Source organism: Amblyraja radiata, chromosome 10 (assembly GCF_010909765.2).
Source record: "Amblyraja radiata isolate CabotCenter1 chromosome 10, sAmbRad1.1.pri, whole genome shotgun sequence".
Lineage (NCBI taxonomy): Eukaryota > Metazoa > Chordata > Chondrichthyes > Rajiformes > Rajidae > Amblyraja > Amblyraja radiata.
This window is the reverse complement of record NC_045965.1, coordinates 33,216,444-33,242,331: the sequence shown is the minus strand read 5'-3', so window position 1 is coordinate 33,242,331 and position 25,888 is coordinate 33,216,444. Positions and strand designations below refer to the sequence as shown.

Genomic DNA, 25,888 nt, shown 5'->3' with positions numbered 1-25,888 from the left:
TTTGAGTTTAGATGAATGGTGCATACTTTACTGTTACCGATCGAAAGGATAGTATATAAACACAGACATTGTCAGAAGAAGTCAAGCAGCATCTGTGGAGAGAGAAACACAGAGCTGTCGCTTTGCTGTGCCAGAGGCCCGGATTTGATCTTGGTGTCTGTGTGGAGTTTGCACATTCTCCCTGTGACTGCACATTAGGTGCTCTGATTTCCTCCCACATCCCAAAGTCATGAGGGTTTATAGGTTAACTGTAAATTGAGGGTTTATACGTTAACTGTAAATTGCTTCTAGTGTGCAGGGAGTGAATGCAAAATGGAATAACTTAGAACTAGTGTAAAGAGCAGATCAATGGTGGACGTGGACTCAGAGGGCTGAAGGGTCTGTGTCCATGCTGTATCTTTCAATCAACGTGTACAGATCATTACACTTCAAATAGCCCTTGCTTTCCCTCTCTCTCCATCTCCCCTCCCTTCCCAGTTCTCCCATCAGTCTGACTGCCTCCGACTACATTCTATCTCTGTCCCGCCCACTCCTCTAACATCAGTCTGAAGAAGGGTCTTGACCCGAAACGTCACCTGGTTAAATTACAAAAAAGAGGGATCGGGAGACCCGGGTTTGATCCTGGCTATGGGTGCTGTCTGTACGGAGTTTGCACATTCTCCCCGTGACCTGCATGGGTTTTCTCCGAGATCTTCGGTTTTCTCCCACATTCCAAAGACATTCAGGCTTGTAGGTTAATTGGGTTGGTAAATGTAAAAATTGTCCCTGGTCGGTGTAGGATAGTGTTAATATGCGGGGATCACTGGTTGGTGCAGACCCGGTGGGTCGAAGGGCCTGTTTCCACGCTGTATCTCTAAACTAAACTAAAAACGAAAACACCAGGAAATGTTGGAAGTACTCAGTAAGTTAGGCAGCATCTGTGACGATGTGATGATTTACATTACTCGGCTCTTACTGCGGGAAGTTGCTGGACCTCCTGCTGAACATGTCCAACATTTAATATTTTTTATTTCAGTTTTGCTGTATATAATTAGAGATATTCAGCATGATTATGTCCATGGGAATTCATGTTTCAGAAATTCACAAATTCACAAATGCACGGTGGCGCAGCAATAGATTTGCTGCATTACAGCTCCTGAGACCCAGGTTTGATCCTGACCACGGGTGCTGTCTTTACGGAGTTTGTGTGCTCTCCCTGTGACCGCATGGGTTTTCTCCGGGTGCTCCGGTTTTCTCCCACACTCCAAAGACGTGCAGGTTTGCAGTTTAATCAGCTTCTGTAAATTGTAAATTGTCCCTAGTGTGTAAGATAATGGACGGTAGTGTACTTGGTGATCGCTGGTCGGCACGGACTCGGTGGGCCAAAGGGCCTGTTTCCATGCTATACCTCTAAAGTGCAAAGTCTAAAGTCTGAAATTTGATTGAGTTTTATGAAGACATGACAAGCAGGACCGACGACATTGTCTACATGGACATTAGCAAGGCCTATGACAAGGTCCCTTATGTCTGGAAGAATAGTTTGTGTGGATCTAGGGTGACCTTGGCAATCGGGGTGGGGGGGGGGGAGTGAGAGGGGGAGGGAGGGGGAGTGGGAAGGTGGGGGGAGTGGGGGGAGAGGGGGAATAAAGGGAGGGAGGTGAAGGGGGAGGGGAGAGGTGGAAGGTGGAGTGGGGGGAGGGGTCAGAGGGGGGAGGGGGAGGGGGGAAGGGGAGGGGGAGGGGGGGGGAGAGAGAGGAGGGGGAGAGGGGGTAGAAGGGGGAGAGAGGGGGGAAGGGGGGAGAGAGAGAAGGGGGGAGAGAGAGGAGGGGGAGAGAGAAGGGGGGTAGAGAGGATGGGGCGAGAGGAAGGGGGAGAGAGGAGGGGGGAGAGAGGAGGGGGGAGAGAGGAGAAGGGAGAAGAGGTAGGAGGGGGGGAGAGGAGGAGGGGGGAGAGGAGGAGGGGGAAAGGAGGAGGGGGAGAGGAGGAGGGGAGCCAGGCGAGCGAGCGGGCTGCTGGGCGCATGGCGAGCAGGCGGCGGAGACTCGAGGTAGGTGGCGTGCGGGCGCAATCTGAGGATGGTCAAAAGCAGCGGAGGGCCGGCCGATTGTGGCTTCCATGGGGGGAAGCCCACCCACCAGCATGATAGACAAACGGGCGGGGGAGACGGAGAGGAGGTTGTCCCCGTGACGGCCAGAGATGGCCAGGTGGGATCGGGATCACCAACGAGGAAAAAGCGTCATGATTCCCCGGGTCACTGGGATCGACGGAGGAAGCGCAGGTCTTCATAGATGGCCTCTCCCAGAGGGAGTAATGGCCATCACAGGCACCTTCCCATCACGCTACCCCGCACCCTCACCTGTGCGGCGATAACGACCGCCGCCGCAATGTTCTAGAACTTCAAGGAGCCCAGCGGTGCGCGCAGCTTGACCTTTAAAGAATTTAAAGAAGTAAAAGTTAGGAAGCCAAGAAGTACAGAAGACAGAACAGGGGTGATGTCACTCGCAGCGTGAGCAGAGGCAGGCAGTCAGATCCATTGTGACGTCATCAGTGAGACCATCTCGTTTATTTTTTGTTATTTGAGATTTGTGCACATTTTCATAAATAACTCGAGAAATAATGCATGACATTTTCAGATAAGGCGATTTTTGACATCATGGCGTAAATCTCTATCGGAATATGTAAAAATTTCACCGATAGCGCGTCGTGTTTTCGAGGAGTTGTGAAACGCACACGAACATCACAGACACACACAAATACAGACACATCCAAGATCAGAGTTTTATAAGTATAGAGATATATTTAAAGGCAACCTTTTTCCACATGGAGGGTGGTGGTATGTGGATGAGCTGCTAGGGGAAGTGGTAGACGTGGTACAATTACGATGTTAATGAGACATTCGGCCAGATACAAGGAAAGTAATGGTTTGGAGGGACATGGCCTAAACATTGGCAAAAGCTTAAGTAGACAATTCAGTCGGCATTTATGAGTTGATCCAAAAGGGCCTGTTTCCATGCTGTATTTATATATCTATATTGTGTTTTGCTGAATAGCATTGTTAATAGGACTAGAAGCAAGACATGGCCTAAGGGAACGTTTATGAATAAGATAGCATACTGTGTGATGTGACATTTTCCACTTGTGTAAGGAAATAGATTCCTCACACATGTTGCTTCAATTTATCTAATAGCTTAGGAAGAAAACATGTGGTTAGACATTCAAATTACTTCACAGTAAGATTACTACTCAGAACAGAGGTTTTGATCAAATTGCCTCATTTTAAACAGTATATGTTTGCTTACCAGTACAAATAAAATCTCATGCCATAATGTACAAACGTCTGGTGAAATTGGTTTAGGCAAGATGATATATGTTGAGAAATTAAGTGGGAGGATTGGTGCCTCTATAGACATTTATCATCCTTTTCTATGCTGACTTTCTCATAGTTTTGTACAAAACCTAGCTGATTTTGAGCTCCGTGTTTTTGTTTGCACGCTTTGCAGCCACAAAAGGGAGTGACAGGTATGTTTTTATTACCAACATTACCTCATAGATTGCTAATTAGTTACTGTTGAACAAATAACATCAAGGCCAGGTCCTTCTGATTTCCAACTACCTTATCACCTTGAAGCCTTATTTTTCATTGTGCGGTCCCAGAATTATGCAAGGGTTCCCCTCACCTCCTGCCATGAAGTTTGATGAGAGACTAATTTTAATCGACTGAAAAATGCTAAGCTCTCAGCTGCACTGAACATTCCTGGAATCTGGCTGGGAATGCAACTTGTATCCATGCCTTAAAATTCAATTGGTTGCATGGTATTGGTGGTTCTTGGGGAGATGACGTGGTTAGGAGATTGTGGAATAGATTCCCTATCCTCTCTTGTTTCCCAACAATCACAATTGAACAGGATTCCCAAGGAGCTGTGTGATCAGAAACTTTTTCTGATTTCCAGTGTGTATTACACTATTGTGTTTTTTTGCTTCAAGGGCCTGTCCCACTTAGGCGACTTTTTAGGCAAGTGCAGGGGACTGCGCTCGCCTCATGATCGCCACATGGTCGCCACATGTTTGCTGGTGGTCTCTGGTGAGTCTCCTTCATGGTCGAGAGGAGTTCCCGCGTTCTGGGAACTAGTCGCGGCCTCACTATGGTCGCAACACATTTTTCAACATGGAGAAAATCAATACTTTTGTAGTCGTAGGTGCAGTTTGCGGTTTTTTAGGCGAGTGCGTCGAGCTTGAAGGTCGCAGGCAGTCCGTTGAAAAGTTGCCTAAGTGGGACAGGCCCTTAACATTCACACCTTCATTTACTGTCATGTCTGCTTTCCATCAATACCTGCCGGCTACTAAAAGACGGATAATATTTTTATCTCAAAAATGCCCATATTCTTTATTGGTTTCTTAAATTCCTTCCAGTATTTTTCAGCTATTAAACAAAAAACATCACAATATTATGGATATTCCGATGAGAAAACCCACACACATTTCTTTGTTTAGGGTTAAGGTGAATTAGCCAGCTAATTTATTTGGTTTGTAGTGACTGCTTGGCATTTCAAACATCTGCACGTTATCAATAACATTCTCCTCCTCTCTATCAAATCCTCCGAAGATTGTCAAGATTCAGATTTCTCATTGATTTTGTGGATTTGTTGATGTTAGAGTGAGAACAAGATCGGTTAACCAGCCTATGGGAGTCAACAAGGCCATATAAATATAATGAAGCTCTGCCTTAAGCTTTGTACTTGAACTTATGCCACCTTGTTTCCAGGGTGAGAGGAAGCGGAGGGTTAAAACCATAAGGTGTATTGCTAAGACTCGTCAGCAACCTATACGGTTGAGCTGACGGACTGAAGCCTTGTTGGACAGACAACCCTCATGCTGTCAAGCGGCACATAGGACAGGGAAACCTTTGTCAGCAAGCTGCAGGTTCAACAGGCAATTTCACAACAACAAGTGGCCGGCTGATGAGAAAGTCCACAGCACCATGCCATATGTTGGACATGGAAGCCCTGAGCACCAGGCCACTAGTTGAATAAAAAGGTCGATAGTCCCTTACAAGTATTAAACAATTACTAGTATATTGCCTAAATGAGGGGGTGAATCAACAAGTACCCTTGTGATGAACTGGCTGTTTATGACTTTCCATCTGTAAATTCTGTATAGGTAGATTATAGAACAGCAGTACCTCTCTCCCTTCTGCCAAAGGATCGCCAACCTGAAATTTCATTTCTGTTTCTCTTCCCACAGATGCGACTTGACTAGCTGAGTATTTCCAACATTTTTGGTTTTGGTTTTAGAATTTTATTTTCACCTTTCTCTCTTTCTTTGAAAAGCTATTTGTTCGGTCATTTGTTGGCCATTTATTCTCTCCAATTGGCATCTCCCTGTCTCCTTGCAAAAGCCCTGAGATATTTTCCCTGAAAAAGACAATTTAGAGATGCGTGTTCTAGTTAATACTGGCATAGTGTGAGATCGGAAGCTTACTTTGCGGACTTGCTCAAGCTCCTGAGAATTTCCAAAGCATTGCATTATGTTTCTACATTACAAAACTATGCCGAGTGAAGGTTATAAAAGATACAACTGCAAGGTCAATGTCTATACAAAGCCAACAACAAAGAGAATTTATTCACATCGGTATTTCTCCAGAGTTTTGGTACACTACACTGGCGTTTCATTCTGATAGTGAAGAAGATAAATGAGTGAACTGTAAAACACAGTCACAAATGTACAGACATATTTCAACCTAAATTGAATGTATCAGATGTCAGACTTTGCAGATATTTTTTATTGGAACCAGGAAACAAAGTGATGGGTTTGCAGGAGCCCAGGTTGCACCATCAAAATTTGCTTTTTTGTTTTAATTGAATAAAACTGGATTTAGGTGTATGTTGCAATGAATAATCCACATTCAATCCTTTTAAAAGGATCAATCTTTGCTTCCAAATAACAAATGGGCATTTTGGTTTATAGTGGTTATTTATGAGCACTCAAATTGTTTTATCTAAGCATTTGTATTAATGCCAGTCTTTGCATCTGGTCATTTGTTCTAATGAAATAAATATAGCAGGTATAGAAGGTGGGTATGATAAACAGAGAGTGACAGAAAAGAACAAAGTGTATAACACAGCACAGTACCAATATTGGTAAATATAAGGAAAAATATAAGGTAAATAATGTGAAAATTAAAATTAATTAGATGAAATGGTGCTAGAAATGGAGATAAAATGGTTTGATCTATCAGCCAGAGTTGTAAAATGATCAAAACAATGAAACAAAAATGCCATTTTAGAAACAGGATGGAATAAATAGTTGGTAGGTCTCTTGAGAATGAAAAACATTAGGACAGTGGTGAGAGAGGATATTGTTTCAGAATATTAGGAAGTACAATCAGTTTTGGAGAGACAAGGAATAATACTGCACATCAATCACTTGTGTGTGTCAAAAAGAAACCCGATAGTACTTACACTGAGAAATAGTGGTAACAAAATCAATGCAATAATGGTATAAACTCTGCAAATTAATTTGTCAAAGGTAGTCTTGAGGACAAGTTCGTGGAATACATTCTCAAGAGATTACTAAAACAAAATGTTGTGGACCAAACTAGCGAATGAGCAACTTTAAATCTATTCATTTATGATGAGACAGGGGTGCCTAGTAATAAAATGTTAATGAATTCCATGAGGATATATGATCATAACATTACAACATTTCTCAATCAATTTGAGAGTGACAACCTTGAATCTGCAACTAGAATTTTCAATTTAGATAAAACCAATTAGAGAAGATAAGAGAAAATTGTCCACAATAGAGAAGGTGCTTGGGAAGCTGGAAGGTCTGAAGGTGGATAAGTTACCTGGACCAGCTGGACTAAACCCCATGGTTCTAAAAAAGGTAGTTATTGAGATTGTGGAGGCAGCTGAGGTGACCTTTCAAGAATCACTAGTCAGGAATGGTTCCAGAGGGCTGGAAAATCACAAATGTAACACCACTATTTAAAAGGGAAATCTTGTTACGGTTAAGATCTTGGAGATTCTGCCTGATAAATGTGTTGGAATTTTTTTGAGGAAGTATCAAGCAGCATAGATAAAGGAGAGTCAGTGATTGGTGTTTACATGGATTTTCAGCCAAGATTTTCTGAGTGGCAGAAAGCAAAAACTGGGAATAAAGGAGCTGTTCTGGTTGGCTGCCGGTGACTAGTGGTGTTCTGTGGGGGCCAGTGCTGGTCTGCTACTGTTCACATTATATGTTAATAATGTGAATGATGGAATTGATGACTTTGTGACCAATTTTCCAGATGATTCAATGAAAGGTGGAGCGACAGGGAGGGTTGAGGAAGCAGGAAGTCTGCAGGACAAGGACAGGTTGTGACGGAGGACAAAAAAGTGGCAAATGGAATCCAGCACAGCAAAGCATACAGTCATTCCCTTTGCTAGTAAGAGTAAAGGCTTTCAAAATGGGGAGAGCATTCAGAAATCAGAGGTGCAAAGGGTCATGGGTGTGCTTGTGCAGGATTCCCAAAAGGTTAATTAGCAGATTGAGTTGGTGATAAGGATGGCAAATGCAATGCTAACATTCATTTTGTGGGGATGAGAATATAAAATCAAGGATATAATGCTGAGGCCTTGTAAGGCACTGGTCAGACCACATTTGGAATATTGTGTAATAAAATTAATAAAATCACACAATTTTATTGTGTAATAAGCAACCTCCAGTCCTTCTGCCAATTCTCTTCGACTCTCCAATACAATGGCATGAAAAATCATTGACTTGGCGACCGTTTTGCTGAAGACACATGCTCAGATCGGCAAGGCCTACTGATCTTCCGGTTGCTAAGCACTTTAACTCCTCTTCCCATTCCCACACTGACTTTTCTGTCCTGGGCCTCCTCCATTGCCAGAGTGAGGCCACACTCAAATTGGAGGAATTGAACCTCATATTTCGCTTGGTTAGCTTACAACCCAGTGGAATGAACATTGAATTCTCCAATTGGATGTAACTTCTACAAATATCTCCCTCCCCTCCCTCTACCCTACTCTTTTCAGGACATTTTCAGGTTGGAAACAGTTACGTAGGGTGCCCAAGGTGCTAAGCCCTCAGCAATTGACATTTGATATTTAATGATTTAGATGTAAAGAATCCTGCACTAGCACTCCCATGTCCCTTTGCACTTCCAGTTTCTGAATCCTATCCCCATTTAGAAAGTAGCCTGTGCCATCCAAGCTTGCTGGCAACACAAAGGCAGGCGCAAAAATATGTTGGAGACACTAAAAACTGCACATGCTGGAATCTTGAACAAAACCTAAGTTCTGAAGGTACCCAGTGGCAGGCAGCATCTATGGAGGAAATGGACAGGCAATGTTTCAGGTTGGGACCCTTCTTGACTCAGAAAATAAATTATGAGGCTGACACAAAGTGAATATAAAGGACTCTACACATGTGAAATGAATAACCAAAATAGATAAAAGATTGAGTATAATGTGGGAAATGTAAGATAATGCACTTTGGTGGGAATAATTCAATACACAATGTTATTTAACTGATGTGGACCGCTAAACATTAGTAATTAAGAACGAGCTGGGCACCCTGGAGCAAATCGTACTGAAAGATAGCATGCAGGTACATCACATTATTAGGAAGGGAAATGGAACTTTATCACAAGTGCAGGCTACTCCTGCTCCAACTATTTGGGGCTTTGCTGAGACCACATCTAGATGACAGCAAACAGTTTTGGTTTTGGATATACTGGCCTTTGAGATTATTGAACAAAAACTCAAGATTCATGAGATGGGAAGACAATCCTATAATGAATGTTCAAGCACATCGGTATTCATAAAAGTGAGTGGTGTTATTATTATACATTATATACTGAGGTGGTTTGACAGAGTAGGTGGTCCAAGGATGTTTGACCTTTTGTGTATTTTTTTAATTCAGGGAATTGATTTGAGGATTACGTTTCAGCCACTTACATTAGATCTGGGGTGCAGTTGAATTTTTTTCTCTCAGAAGTTTAGAGATACAGCATGGAAACAAGCCCTTCAGCCCACCGAGTCCATGGTGACCACCGATCCCCATGGCTAAACACTATCCTACACACTAGAGAAATTTACAATTTTTACCAAAGCAAATTAATCTACAAACCAGTGCCTCTTTGGAGTGTGGGAGGAAACCAGAATACCCGAGGAAAACCCACGTGGTCACAGGGAGAAAGTACAAACTCCATTCACACAGAACATATAGTCAGAACCGAATCCGGGTCTCTGGCGTTGTAAGGCAGCAACTCTACCGCTGCGCCACTGCACCGCTTCTAGGCAGTGCAATGCCCAGAAGGTTGTGAAACGTTGAAATTCTCTACCTCAGACAGTCGTGGACATTATGTCGTTGAGTAAATAAGATGATGATACTTAAGACCAAAGGAGAATCAAGGGCTACAGCCGATAGGAAGTAGAATTGAGGGCAAATCTGTGATCAGCCATGATCTCACTGAAAAACAGAGCAGGCTCAAGAAGTCATGTTGGCTGCAGAAGCACCCGTTCTGTCTGTTATGTTCAATTCTGTGTGTGCTGTTTGAAATGAGGTTTAGCTAGAGATACAGTATTATCTTTGTTGAAAACCTTTCCACTTTGTTTATCAAAATATAAGTGTATAACACCTCTTCATAATCCCAAGACATTGCAGTGAAATGATTATACCTCAGACTCCTGACAGGAAATGAACACAGCCAGTTCTCTCTTTGCAATCTCCCATTTCTTTCTCCTTTACCGTTTATCTTATTTTGCAATTTATTGATGCTGCTCTTGTCAGGAATGCATGCTTTATTTTTCATTTCTCCAATGATTAAAACTAGGATGTACTTCACTTTTGCCCTTTCATGCAACCTGCTTTTCTCACCAGAAAAGATCCTCCGTCACATCTCAAGGACACAATGCAGTAACATTTGCTGGCTCTATTCATTTAAGAACACCATTATTAATTGAATTCATAATTTGACTATTAATAGAAAACACCAACAATAAAAGTTGTCTTTGCATTTTGTATTTGTCCTTCACTAATGATAATGCTGGTCAAAGGTGTGTGTATCAACCATCAGAAGTTTCATTGGTAACAGCATAATGAACATGGTCCCACCGATTGCAGTACTTAATGCAACGTTGCAGGCATGTCACATGGAATAATAAATAGTTTGAGGTTGACAGCAAGCATCACTCACTATTTCATCGTCATCAAATAAATTCAGATGAAGTCGAATAGCTTTTTGCTGTTTGCTATAGACTCCTTAGTTATTATATCTATCTATCTATCTATCTTAGATTGTAGTAAGTGGTGTTATCAGATATTTGTAGTTTATGGGAACACATATACAATTACATATATACTGCTGCCTAACATCTTAAAAAATAAATGAATGATCTATTATTAATCACTAAGATAGTCAGCAATCAAAACAGAACTTTCTGGACATTGTTGTACTTTGTGCTTTTATATACAGAGAAAATTGTATAACTATTTAGAATTGTGATTTCATGGATATGAGTTCATGGGCTGAATATTATTGAAAAACATTCAAATTATTTTTATCATTGTTGGAAAGTAAAGTTTTATTTTGTTAAATGTTCATTATCAATACACACACCATTATCACCTAGATCATTCTCTTTTACATGCCCTGTGCAGCTAGCCATTCCTCTAATTCAATTTATGCAAGGACTTCATTTGATTTTATACCACTGCTGAGCTGTGATGGCCACATCTGAGCTGGCAGTCGAGATGTTGCGATTTGGTTAAATTTGGAATATGGAAAAATAGATATTGAAGTATTAAATAATCAGCTTGGATTTCTGCTCCTAATTGCTATCCTGTTGCTCAATAATTGAAAGCACTGCACTGCCACTACTGTACTGGATATATGATGGTTCTCAGTAGGGGGGAAAGGATACAAAATCAGGGGACTTAATTAAATATTATGTTGTAGCGGCGCCTACTGGTGCACGCAGATATCGAACCCGGCGTTCGGAAGCCGCGGTCACGTGATTCGGGAGGGGCTGCTTGTTTTCGCGCGGTTTTGCTGTCGCGCGGCAGTTCAGCACTGACCACCGATGTGGCCAGACGTGTCGAGAGAACCTGTGTACTGAAAAGCGAACTTTCGAATAAAGAGCCGTTTGAAAGTTCAGTTGTCGTTCTTGAGACTGCCAAAATGTGATGATTTGCTGAAAATTACTTATATATATATTTTATAGATTAGGATCCAATATTTAGGGGGGGTTTTGTTACTCTGGAGAATAGGGCTGTTTTAAAAAAATATATGGCTCCAAGTTCATTTAGTGCCACTGAACAGAGAAAGGAAAAGGGGACTCAAGGCCACATTAAGGTGGATAGATCCCCAGTTCAGGGCAGAATTTATCCCAGGATACCATGAACATAGAACATAGAACATAGAAGCTAGGGAGGTGATTGTTTGGCTTCTGATGGAGATTTTTGCAGTTTTGCATGGCTGAGGTGTAAACAGGCTAGGATAGCTAATGTTGTTCACTTATTTACAAAGGTCAATTGGGATAAGCCAGGTTACCAGGATAGGCAAGTGAGCCTGACATCGAATGTAGGGAAATTATTGGCAAGAATTCTGAGAGGCAGAATTTCTGTTCACTTGGAAAGACAGAGTGATTAAGAGGAGTAAATATGCAAGGGATATAATATTTTAGAAATGTAATTGAGTTTTTTAATGGAATTTAATCAAGAAAAGTGATGAATGCAAGTCAATAGACATGGTAAGCATGGATTTTACACATGGTTTTGATCATTATGGTAGGCTAGAGTAGAAAGTTAGGGCCCAAGGGATCGAATGCATGTTTGCAAACTGGAAGCAAAATTGGCTTGGTGACAGGAGGCAGAAAGCAGTGGTGTTTTTCTGACAGGAAGTTTATAACCAATGGTGTACCACAGGGATAGGTGCTGGGACCAATGTCATTCATCATATATATAAATGATTTAGATGATAATGTAGGTCGATCAGTAAATGTGTTAATGCCGCAATAATTGCTGGAGTAGTAGATAGCAAAGAAAGCTGTGAAAGCATCCAGAAGGACATAGATCAGTTGGAAAGTTGGACAGAGTTGCTGTAGATAGAATTAAATCCGGTTAAGTATAGTCGTTGCTTTTTGGGAAACCAAATACTAATAGGACATATACGGTAAATGGCAGGGAGCTTAAGAGTTTTGATGTGTAGAGGAACCTTGGGAGGCAAATTCAGAGTTCCCTGAAAATGGCAACACATGTAGATAAGGTAATGATGAAGGCATTCAGAATGCTTGCCTTCATTGGCCAATGATGGAGTAAAAGTCTTGAGATGTCACCTTGCAGCTGTGCAAAACATTGGTCTAGCTGCATTTGTATTATTGTGAACAGTTCTAGTCACCCCACAGCAGGTTCAATGGGATGTTGTATGGAATGGAGGGCTGTAGTTGTAAGAAGAGATTGCATAGGCTAGGTTTATTCTCATTGGAAAATAGGTGACTGAGCGGTGACCAGATGCAGGTTTATAAAGTTATGATTGGTATAGGGCAGATATAATTTGTTCCCAATGGCTGAGGAGTCCAAAACTAGTGGGTAAGAAGGGAGAAAAATTAAAGGAAATCTGAGGGGAAAAACTTTTTGTACAGTATATTTCATACAGTTTTATACAGTATGATGGTTAGTTTAGTTTAGTTTATTGTCACGTGCAGATCACAGCAATGAAGGAGGAGGTACAGTGAAAAGCTTTTGGTGCGTGCTAACCAGTCAGCAGATAGACAATACATGATTACAATCAATTCGTTTACAGTGTACATGATAAGGGAATAACATTTAGTGCAAGGTAAAGCCAGCAAAGTCCGATCAAGGATATTCTGAGGGTTATCAAAGAGATAGATAGTAGTTCAGCACTGCTTATATGGAAGGTGCTGCCCGAGGAAGTGGTAAAGCAGATATAATGGCAAGTTCCCAGGCATTTGGACAGTACTTGGATAAGAAGGGTATATAGGGATGCAGACAATGGGATTGAGGATGGAGGTCCATTTCTGCATTGTATATTTCTAATGTTAATTAGCCTAAACTGTAACCTTCAAAATAAATAAGTCATAATGTTTCTTCTCTCTTGCAGCCCCCAGCAGAAGTAAGTGAAATGTGCTCTCTTGGATAAAAGAGTCTGGACTGGTATCTACGTTTACAGAGTTATCATAAATGAACCTGAATGTGATATTGGGTCTGCATATGCAAAACGTGTGAAGAGGACATAGTTATTAACTAGGATGTCAACGGAGACAGAAGTTCAACAGGTTGTCAGAGCCAGCACAAGAAAGGAGTCCAAAAAGAAAGGTAGGCTCTCACTGTTGTTGCCTCTCTGTGGACTAATTCAGGGACTCACTATGTTAATAAACAGTCCTATAAGGCAATGATTCACATTGTGCCAATAAAAGCTGTTCCTACTTTTATTAATGGTTGTTTTTATGAAATAGTCACATGGATTTAATAATACTTCTGGTGTGGAATTCACTAATCTTAGATGGTGTGACAATGCTAATAAATGGTCTCAATATCACTCAATCCAAGCTTAGAAAAATCAACCAAATGCCTGCTCCTGGCTGATGTCCAATGACTCCTGGAAAGTGCTTGTGCAAAAATCGGTTTAGGTCAAGACTGGTCTGAGTTGGGATGTGTCCTTCACAGGTGATGAGCCTCTCAGTGCTCTGATTCTGGGCTCACATGTGAAGAGCAGAGATTGGTTAATGTACTAAAAATCTGATAGAATCTCTAACACAAAGCCCAGCCAGAGTTAGTGTCTTTCAGGGAGGGAAGAGGCATTGTTTATGAGTCAGCTCATTACGTGTTTTGTCTGGAAATGGGTTATTATGGATTCAACATAAAGTGTTCTTTCCATATAAAAGTTGATTTATACTTTTGTCCAAATTGGTAATGGCTGAGGCCATAAATTAAAAAAGTTATTTCAGTCAGGGTAAATATATTTTTTAACAGCTGTACTAAAGACTGTACTTTATGCCCAAGATATGATTCATTGGCTTTGAATTTTAAAGGAAAATTATACTCTTACTGACTGATGAGAAAGTTATGGGAGGAACAGTTAAAATGGTGGGAATATATTTCTTCCGATACTGTCACTGTTAGTGATCGTAGTGGATGAAGCCACTGCCAGTCTCTGGTATGAACTCATTAATAGATCAGAGTTGGGGAAACAAAGGTCATAAGGTCATAAGTGATAGGAGTAGATTTAGGCCATTTGGCCCATCGAGTCTACTCCCCAGCGACATTGAAATAAGGCCCATTATCTAAAATCTACTAGTCGTCTGATTAACTGTTGGATGGTTCTATTGTCACCAGTTTTCCAACCAGCGTTAAAATCAAAATCTTTGCATTATTTCCTATTTAATGAGAAACTACAGAAGATTCATAAAGCACTCCAGTTTGACATAATGTAATCAGAGTGTATTTTGATATCCAAACTCATGAATTCAAATTTGGCTATATTCATTCATTTATTTCTAATTGTATCTAATTGGTTAAAGATCTATAAAATGAACGTGAAGCCTTTATCCAGTTCTTTCAGCATGGAAATGCTTGTAATATAGTAAATCTCCACTTGTTTGGTCATCCCTCTGAATTTTCAATAATATTCATTGTGAATGTTCGAAATCATGTTCCTTCCATAGGATGCATTCTGTTTTAAAGGATATTTTAATTCCAGAGAAGTAGTGTCTCTGATTTTTATTTCTGTTATACTCAGGATCTCTCTATTATAGTGTGCGCTGTATTTTTGGTATTTTGGTGGTGGTTTTAAAGCAAACTAAATTAACTGCACCAGTCAGAGATTTAAGGGAGAAGGGGACAGCGGGAGGGCGGAAAAATACTTGTGACTTTCCGGGAGAAGCACCAATCATGTTTATCCTGGCTGGACCTCCTGGTATCATCAAAGGCAGCCTTTTAATAATTTAGCCATCCATTCAAAGGCATTAATTCAATGGTCAGGACTGCATCAAAGTTGAAAAGCTTCACGAGAAGCAGTGGTTACATATATTGAGGTTCAGATGTTTTGAAAAATGTCACAGATTAAAAAAAATAAAGAAGGAGACAGTGACTGTGATACTAAATATATAAAATAACTGTAAATATTTGGATTCCTGAAGATTGAGATCTTTCAGTGCCTCTGGAAAAGGGAAACTGAGAAAGTATGAATCAGTAAACGAAGCAATGGACAGGCTTAGTGAATGGTAATTTCTCAGGAACAGCACACCAAAATACTACTGTAGACTTTATACGGAAGGTTATTACAGCATCTATGGGTTTTAAGCCATTTGATAATGATTAAGTGTCTACTTGGAAAAACATGTTAGTTTATGAAGACACAAGGAACTGCAGATGCTGGTTTACAAAAAAAGACACAATTTGCTGCAGTAACTCAACAGGTCTGGCAGCATCTCTAGAGAACATGGATAGGCAATGTTTTTGGTCACTACCCTTCTTCAAACTGATTGTGGTAGAGGGGCAAAAGCTGGGAGAGAGGTGTGGGGTGGGACAAAGCCAGACAAGTGATAGGTGGATACAGGTGAGAGATTCTTTTTTGATTGGCAAATGGGTTGACAAACGCATGACATAGGAAGAATACTGTGAGATATGGAGAGAAGAGGCTTGAAATGTGAAGCCAGAGGAAGGGATATAGGTAGAAGGGACAGGGGGCAGGGAAAGGGAGGGCAGGGTGGTGGGAGAAATATGTGTGCATGCAGATGGAGCACAGGGTAGAAATGGGGAAGAAGGAGAGGGGTGTTGTGGTAAGTTACCTAAAATTACAGAACTCAGTGTTTGCGCCATGTCAGTTTATGAGTCTGGATGTGGTATGAATCACATTCCATGAAGCAACAGCTACATTATCATCTCAATCACAAGCATTGGCTGGGAGTGCACAAACCTTTCAATTAGTCTTGAGCATGGGCCGTGGAACTGGGGGAGGGGGGGGGAGCTGTTTTAGCAATGTTTTCCCGGGAGTTAGCGGCCAGCCCAGCAGATGTACTTTAGTGACCGACACGGATGGTTCAGTGTCTGCAGGAAGCATCAACCTCACCCGTAACACACCGGGAAGGGGGGTCAGCAACTCACTGTGGTAGGGGCGGGCTGGCAGACCGGTGAATGTGAAGGGGGGTGGGGGGTAGGGTGGAAGGTGGGTGGAGGGTGGGAGAGTGGAACTTCCCACACTCACACACGGAGCCGAGTGGAAGTGAGCGAGGGTCTGAGGGCACGAGGTCAAGGGGTCGGACTAATGGAGAACGCTGCTGAACAACCCAACCTTCCTGCTCCTATTTATAGAGGAATCAGGGACAAAAAACACAGAGAGCTGCCATGTCAAATACTGGCTAACCCTGGATAGATTCCAGGGTCAGCTCTGGTCTCACACTAGGAAGGATGTCAAGAGTTCATAGGGAAGCCGGAATGGGTGAGCAATGAAAGGTCTCAGTCATGCGTAGACTCTCGTGCTATTTATGTTGCAGGGGAGGGGAGTAGGAAACTGAGAGCATGTTCACAATCCTGTGGTGGAACAAACAAAGAGAAGTTGTTCCAAGAGTCATACAAAATGGACTTCGGTGATCACACCAGCGGCAATCGGCAGAGACTGGAGAGACAGCGCTTCAGGAGTCCCTTCTCAAAGAGGGCTGGACCTAGCACTGAAGGGGAAACGTTATAAAAGTCTGGGAGGAAGGGCAAGGCAATAAGGGAGATTGACACAAAATGCTGGAGTAACTCAGTAAAGCAGCATCTCTGGAGAAAATGAATGGGTGACGTATCGTTTCGGGTTGGGACCCTTCTTCAGATATGCTGCCTGATCCACTGAGTTACTCAAGCATTTCTATTTTCGGTATAAACCAGCATCTGCAGTTCCATGAGGTCCAGACTGGTGGTACTTCCACTGTGAAGACACGTCCTTTATCATCCACTGTCCCCTTCTCCTTCAACTCTCTGGATAGTGCAATTAATTCTAAGATAGACACAAACTGATGGAGTAACTCAGCGAGACAGGCAGCATCTCTGGAGAGAAGGAATGGGTGACGTTTCTGGTCGAGACCTTCTTCAGACGTCACCCAAGCCTTCTCTCCAGAGATGCTGCCTGTCCCACTGAGTTACCACAGCATTTTATGTCTACCTTCGATTGAAACCAGCATCTGCAGTTCCTTCCTATACATGCAGTCAATTCTGTTTGTTTTAAAGCCACCACCACATCACCAAGAATACAAAATGAGCCATAACAGAAAGTCTGAACATGGAGGTGGTACAATAATTTCAATTATCAATTAATAATCAAAAACACAATTATGTATTTATGTTAAATGATTTAAAAAGCAAAAGCAAACATGATGTAATTACAAACTCATCTGTTCTTTATGACTTAATTAGTCATATCGTAGAGCTTTTTGCCCACTGTATTCACACTAGCCATCAGGTAATATTGTCCCATTTTCCAGCACTTGGCCTGAGGCTTTCTGTGTCCTGGTACATTGGGTGCTCATCTAATATGTCCTGATGTATTAGACATTATCATCCTCTCAGGCAGTGTGGTCCAGATTTCAGTCACCTGATTTAAAAAAAAATCTTCAAATCTCCTCCATATCCTTTACTCTTTACCTTAAATGTAAGCCCTTTAGTTATGGATAACTCAGATAAGGGTAAATGCTTATTACTACCTATCCTATCAGTGTACCTCATAATTTTCCATTCCTCAATCGTCCTTCCCACTGCCTTATCTACCCCAAGGAAAACAAATTCAATTGATCCAGTAGCCCCTGAAACACTCCATCCCACGTAATATCATGGTTAATCTCTACTGCACACTATCTGGTACAACCACATTCATCCTATGAATGAAGGTCTTCTTACCAATGAAGGTCTTCTTACCATCTTTGGCTCACTGTGCTGCAGCCATCAGGGATCCTTGGGCAAGTACACCAAGGTCCCTTTGTTCCTCAATACTTCCTGCTATTATTGTCTGTACCCTAATGTTATTAGTCCTTCCAAAATGCATCACAGCACATTTTTGAGGATTAAATTCCATCAGCCACTTCTCTGCCTATCCTTCCAAGTCATCGGTAACATACAATAGCCAACACTACCCTCCTCACTTTCAACAATGTCATCAGTGTTTGATAAACACAATGTGCTGGAGCAACTCAGAGGGTCAGGCAGCAACTTTGGAGAAATGGACCAGGTGACATTTCAGGTTGGAACCCTTCTTCATCAGTCTTTGTGTCATCTCGGAAGTTACTGAACAAACTATTTTCATTCAATCCAGATTGTTAACGCATTCGTAAATAAATAGCAATATTTCATATTTTCTTACAATGAGGAGGGAGAACATCAAGCCCATTGAATCAATGCCAATTTTCAGGGCCTTCCTGCCATTCCCATTCACCAAATTAGTTTTTCCGTCTATTCTCTCTCACTTGAACAACAATTCCTCTCTTGTTCTCCCAACAATCAACACACTTCTCGAGAGTTTCAGGGGTTACGGGGAGAAGGCAGGATAATTGGGTTAGGTGGGAAGGTTGAATGGTCAAATAGATTTGATGGGTCAAATGGCCTAATCCTGCTCCTATTACTTGTGACCTTATGACCTTATGAGTTGGAGCCCAGATTATTGGGTTTTGTAATTGACCTAGATGTTCAATTACATGTTCAACTTAATAAATGCACTTCACAAAGTAAATTTAGTGGCTAGCAATGAAAAGCCACAACATAGAATCACACGGTGTTCCTAATAGACTAAAGTTGATCTGAAAATAAAATTTCAAAACAAATTTGTTATATTTGCATTCTATTGAAGAATACTATAGATTCTGAGCAACCAATGCCTTTGCCAGTTTGTACCCTTCCTGGCTGAACAGTCATAAAAATGAAGATAGAATTGTAATACATTGCATGTAGCAAAACATGTGTATCGATGGCAAAGATGTTGCCAACAGGAAGAATTAAAGAAGTTTGAGGAGCACCACTTTGTATTAAAGAAATAAAAAAGGGACCTATAATTCACCCCTCCGCCCTCATTAACAGTGATGGTGGGGTTGGTGCTGCTTAGATCGGGGTCTTTCAGTAAATGTCAAGAATGTACCTGGTGGAGACAAATTTCACAATGTCGCTTAAACAATGGAAATAGGTTTTCTATGATATAAGCATAGCTTTAGATCCTATTTGCATCTTCAGACAATACCATTTAAAAATGTGTCCAACTGTTCATTATAAATTGCAGTCATCATTTTCAATATAAAAAGTCACATTTCTTCCTTGCATGGAATATATAAAAATAAGTTACAGCTTCACAATGCAGAATTTTCATGATCAATATTACTTTTCCTTCCTTTTAGATCCAGCTAACTGATAGCATTTTACCTTTTTGTCTTCCAATTCTTTAAATCCTGTTATATATGATTCTTGCAGTACTAAGTGATTTTTTTTGTTACTTATGTCTATTTTTTTTTTCTTTATCATTTGTGCAAGTTGAAAAGATTGATATTTGCCCAGGTGTTTTCCTTTGCAGAACCTGCCATTGCCTTTACTGTTGGCAAATGATTAAAGTCTTCTGAAGCTTTCGAATTAGTATGCAATGGCATATCTTTAATTATGGACCTTATTATTTCATCCTGCAGCTCACCATTCCTGCAAGGTCAGCCCTAGCCCAAAAGCCCAATGTATTTTGAATTGGCTTCTACTTCCCTACTTAACAATCAAAGGCTTAAAGTAAAATGTTGTCATAATTTAATGGAAAATCACCAGCAATATGGCAATAATAGACTTCAGGGCAATCTGATTATTTTTTTCTTTTCAGAAGGGTTTAGTAATTTAGCCATTATCATCTGAGAAAAATAGATGTTTTTAAAGGGTGTTAATGGACATAGAGTTGTAAGGACAGAGAAAATTAACCTGGAACTATACCTTAAGGTACAGTAGGTCAGTGAGATAAGTGTATAGGTTCAGCATCATAAAGCATTAACATGGCACAATTGTGCAGGAGTATTTATTAACATAGTGAATGGGTAGGGTACTGGAAGGCAACAATTGTATTGCAGCTGTTGCTTTTTGATTAGTATAGCTGAATATATAAGAAATACTGTTTACCCCAGAAGGTGAATAATTGAGTAAAGCCAGTCTTCGTCTATCACTGCAATTCTGACTTGGGAAAATTCTTTGCAAGTGTGTTATCTACAAACCTTTCTGACCACTTTTCACCAAGCTTCTCCTCCTAATAAGCTTTAGGCTATCAATGTAACTGGAAATAGATCAGCTATGTTTGCAAATAGACACGTCAGAACACATATTTAGCAAATGCCATGTTATCAGAGAGGACAGTCTCACATTGTCATAAAGGAAAGATCACTGAGAATGGAAATATCTTGGAAGCTCAAATACAGAATTCGTAAAGTTATTTAAGTTATTTTTACTGCTTTAAATAATTCAACAAAGCTCGCACTTATCATTGCATTCAACATTTTTTAAAACTTTATTTTCCAATTAAGCAGTCTATTTAAAAGTATAATCGGTGTAAGATGTAAATACATATACTAAAATGTACTTGACTGTATTTTTTAGTTTATTCATGGTATGAAGGCATTGCAGGGAAGGACAGCATGTATTCCACAATCATAAACATGTCTGAAACAACCAGCTGAAACATCGTAGTCCTTATGTAGAAGGATCCCACATATTTGACCTGGCAATCAAGAGGATTCAGTGATGTATTTACTTTTGTGCTACTAGGAAGGTAATGTAGAAGTAATAATATTCCTATTACTCTCAGCTATGCCATTCGAGGCAATGGGGGCCATGCATTTGCAAGGTACTGGCCAAGGATTTTTACTAGATTAATGTTGTGCGTCATAAAGATGATATACACTTTGGTTGGCTATTGGTGACAGGAAGGAAGATATAAAGCAAACTATAATGCTGAGTTCCTCCAGTACATTGTTTGTTGCTCCAGATTCCAGCATCTGCAGTCTGTTGTGTCTTCATATTTGTTTTTAAATGATACAAAAACAAAGTAATATACAAATAATAAAGAACAGGTGCAAAAGGCTCATAATTAATAGATTAATAATATGATAAAGTTAATGATATATAGAGATCTAGTTAGCCCCATTGATCAGAAATGTTGTTAAACATGTACACAGAAAATACTGATATGCAATAAGTTAATAAAGGAGTGCCGGTGTAGAGGATGCCATTGGTTAGCTTTTTATCTACATTTTAAATAAGTGGAATTTCATCACCTTCCTGATATGCAGATAATGAAATGATCTGAGGAGTCAGGTGGTGCTACAGAATACTCCGCTTCTAGCCTATCCTTATAGTCACTGTGTTTGTGTGGCTTGGAGAATCACGATCCCAGCCACTGGTGATTCCAGGTCTCTGTTGGTGACAGCATTGAATGTCAACGGGTGGTGGTTGCCCTACTCAGGTGCTCATGACATGATATTTCTTGGTTCACAAGTTCATATGTTACAGGAGTAGAATTAGGCCATTCGGCCCATCGAGTCCACCGCCATTCAAACATGGCTGATCTCTGCCGCTGATCTCTTTATCCCATTTTCCTGCCTTCTCCCCATAACCATTGACATCCGTTCTAATCAAGAATTTGTATATCTCTGCCTTAAAAATATCCACTGACTTGGCCTCCACAGCCCTCTGACTAAAGAAGTTACACAGATTAACTACCATCTGACTAAAGAAGTTCCTCCTCACCTCCTTTCTAAAAATGACTTGGTGTCAGTGTACTTGGCCACTTATCAGCCATCTTAAATGTTATCTAGATCTTGCTACTTGTAGGTACAATCAACTTCATTATCTGTTGAGTTCCAAATGGGGCTAAGTTGTGTACAGTCTGTCCTAGTAATTTTGAATATATACAGTATAAGCAATTCTGAAATACCAATGTGTAGAATATGCTAAGAAGGTAGCACTCTAAAGACTTTCAAATTTTAACAAAAAACCTTCATAGTATTTAATAATAACACTAATGATGAAAGCAAATTGATCATAGCATTGAGACATAGTGAGTCCAGCGTGATTCCATTATATTATTGTTATCTGATAATCAAAATGTTTCCAAATCCATGGGTCAGTGGTAAATTATTGGAATTGTTTACAGTAATCAGGAGAGTGTGTGTCAGGTTGACTTTAGTGCTACTTTGCCATTGTTGAAAGACAATTAATTCAGTTGTAACATCATTCATCAGCATTGTCTCATACATAAATGAGTGATGACAATAACAGAATGTTAATTAGTTTTAGTTGGCACCAAGTCTCGAGGATCCTGAGGATGATTTACTATTTGTACACTGAACAGTCTGTCATTCATCAGCACTTTGAAAAGCTGGGCAGTGTTCTACTTGGTTGTCAGTTTTAGACCAAGAGCAATGAATTGAACAACATAAAAGCACTGACATTCTTTTTATAGTTCTGACTCTTAGCTTCGCACCAAGGAACAGAGGCTGTGCAGTTATTTAGTCGCTGTGTTAATGTGCTGGAGAGTCGTCAGCTGTGCAGTATATATTGGGGTTCATGCATCAGCTGTGCACGCCCAGGATCATCATCTTCCGTCAGTTTTGGTGATAAATAAGGAAACCCAGTGAACTGATTACTAACCAGAATCCACTCTAGCGTAGGTGGGTAATCAGCATGACTTGCAAGCTGTCATAATGCAGCTGTGAATAGAAGTGATTACCCTGTCAGGGGTAACTTCCATGTTTGCCTCAGAAATTCAACACAACTGTAAGTATGCTTGACATCAAGAAAGTTGTGAGTTATACTTTGTGTGTTCAGTGGGGGACAACATGCAATCTTATTCCGCAGGCTTAGGACATTGCAGTTGCATTGCTACCAAACACTGCTGTGTATACTACATTGACCTTGCAGACTTAATATCCTTGGCACCTGGAACGACACGTTGATGGTCACTGTACAACCTGCCAACCTTGGAAATCCAGCCACAAATAATCTGCTGGAGGAACTCAATGGGTTAAGCAGCATCTGTTGGGGGAAAGGAATGGTCAAATGTTGGGGTTACAACCGTGGATCAGGAAATCCAGTCACAGCCATCTCCTCCCTCGACTTCGTACAAGGACCCCGACAGTCCTTTCCAGTGAGGTAGAGGTCCACTTACACCTCCTCCAACCGCACCTACTTTATTCGCTGTTCCAGGTGTGGACTCCTTTGTATCGGCGACACCAAGCGCAGGCTCGGCAATCATTTCGCTGAACACATTCGCTGACCGGTTGCGAAATATTTTAACTCCCCATCCCATTCCCACGCTGACCTTTCTTTCCTGGGCCTTCTCCACTGTCAAAGTTATGCCAAATGCAAATTGGAGGAACAGCATCTCATATTTCGTTTGGGCAGCTTACAACCCAGTGGTATAAACATTGATTTCTCTAACTTCAAATAACCCTTGCTTTCCCTCTCTCTCTGTCCCTCCCGAACTCCAGTTCTCCTACTAGTTTCACTGTCCTCCTGATTAATTTTACTGTCTGTATGCTTCATTGTCAGCTTCCCCTCATCCAACAACGAACCATTCTACATTTCCTTGATCATCGCCTGCTTTGATCTGTGCTTTTCATGGCGTACATGTTCGTTGTACGATTTCATATCTCGTTTCCCTCTCCAATGACCCTCAGCCTGACGCGAAACATCAACCATTCTTTCTCTCCAGAGATGCTGCCTGTCCCGCTGAGTTATTCCAACAATATGTGACTATTTTTGTTGGAAACCAGCATCTGCAGTTCCTTCCTACACAGCCATGTGTTATTACATGACCTGGGAAAAACGTTTCCATTAGCTACAACACAGTGGAAATGGGTTGCCCAGGACTGTAGCCAGTCCAAAAGTTCATAGAGAACAGGATCGTCGGATGGGGGAAGGAGAGTTGACAATCTGAGAGGTTCAAGATAAGGGTGGGCTGTCAGTGTAGTGATGGTAATGCTGTAATTATCGAAGGGAGGGATGGGTTTGAGTAGGGATTCAGCAAGACCTGATTGATGGCTGAACGGTATTGTATCAGGCCAAGCTTATGAGCTCGGGTGGGGCATGAGTGTGAGGTCGTTACTGTGGTGAAAGTGGGGCCCCGAACAACAGTTGATAACTCAGATTAAAGCTCATCAAAATTATGTTACTTTCTCTACAAGGTAGTGCCTGTAGTTGAGGTAAATGTGGCAACGTTTTGTACATTTCCATCTGAAATTTAAGCCTATAGATTTTATTTTCCTTCATGTGTAACATTAATCCCATGAGTAATGATATGTGCTTGCAATAATTTTCACGCTGGAATAAATGGAATGCATGGGTAAATTCTGAGTAATAGTACTTAATACACCTTTTGAACAGCTATTTGCTGGTTGCGAGCTATTTTTGTTTCATTGCGATGAAGATTGGTGATTTTTAAATCTTTAAATGTTGACCTGTGGGAGACTTCTACTTTATGAGGCACAATTTAGATGTAATCTTCATTCCTCAATGAATCAAAATGGATAAAGGCATCATAATTACACACTAGTTTGACCCATATCTGAAGCTCCACATTAATATCTACTGCACCTGATGAAACTGGGAGATGACCTTGGCTGATAACTTAATGTATTGCTGAGACTTGGCTGCCTTTTGTTTCAGTAATAATGAGACAAACAGCAACATAGGAAATATAGCCAGTTTGGCTGTGATTTCAATACAGCCTTTAATTTTCGGAACTGAGTTGGGTTCAGCAGAGTTTTAATTTGCAACCTTGTTGACAGCCAAAGAGCTGGAAGTGGGGAGGCACATATCTTTGGGCTCAAAACAGCCAATCTATTGTACAACAAACAGAATTATCTTTTTTTCAGAAAACAATCTATTAAATGGGTACACAAAATTGCTGGGGAAACTCAGCGGGTGCAGCAGCATCTATGGAGCGAAGGAAATAGGCGACGTTTCGGGCCGAAACCCTTCTTCAGACTGATGGGGGGTGGGAAAGAAAGAAGGAAAAGGGGAGGAGGAGGAGGAGCCCGAGGGCGGGCGGATGGGAGGGTGGGAGGAGACAGCTAGAGGGTTAAGGAAGGGGAGGAGACAGCAAGGGCTAGCCAAATTGGGAGAATTCAATGCTAATGCCATAAGGACGCAAGGTCCCCAGACGGAATATGAGGTGCTGTTCCTCCAATTTCTGCTGTTGCTCACTCTGGCAATGGAGGAGACCCAGGACAGAGAGGTCGGATTGGGAATGGGAGGGGGAGTTGAAGTGCTGAGCCACCGGGAGGTCAGGTAGGTTATTGCGGACTGAGCTGAGGTGTTCGGCGAAACGATCGCCCAACCTACGCTTGGTCTCACCGATGTAAATCAGCTGACATCTAGAGCAGCGGATGCAGTAGATGAGGTTGGAGGAGATACAGGTGAACCTTTGTCGCACTTGGAACGACTGCTTGGGACCTTGAATGGAGTCGAGGGGGGAGGTGAAGGGACAGGTGTTGCATTTCTTGCGGTTGCAACGGAAAGTGCCCGGGGAGGGGGGGGTGCGGGAGGGAAGGGAAGAATTGACGAGGGAGTTGCGGAGGGAGCGGTCTTTGCGGAAGGCAGACATGGGGGGAGATGGGAAGATGTGGCGAGTGGTGGGGTCACGTTGGAGGTGGCGGAAATGGCGGAGGATTATGTGTTGTATTTGCCGGCTGGTGGGGTGAAAGGTGAGGACCAGAGGGACTCTGCCCTTGTTGTGTGTGCGGGGATGGGGAGAGAGAGCAGTGTTACGGGGTATGGATGAGACCCTGGTGTGAGCCTCATCTATGGTGGCGGAGGGGAATCCCCGTTCCCTGAAGAACGAGGACATTTCCGATGCCCTGGTATGAAATGTCTCATCCTGGGAACAGATGCGGCGTAGGCG

At 41.5% G+C, this 25,888-nt stretch overlaps 1 protein-coding gene across 1 annotated transcript in view; it reads left to right on the top strand.

Annotated features, from left to right (window-relative positions):
• LOC116978123 overlaps positions 1 to 25,888 on the top strand; it is a 279,728-nt gene that overhangs the window by 66,448 nt on the left and 187,392 nt on the right. The window contains exon 2 of the mRNA XM_033029145.1: positions 13,106 to 13,320. Within this exon, the coding sequence (XP_032885036.1) occupies positions 13,254 to 13,320 (67 nt within the window). The 5' untranslated portion in view covers positions 13,106 to 13,253. The remainder of the gene's footprint in view (positions 1 to 13,105; positions 13,321 to 25,888) is intronic.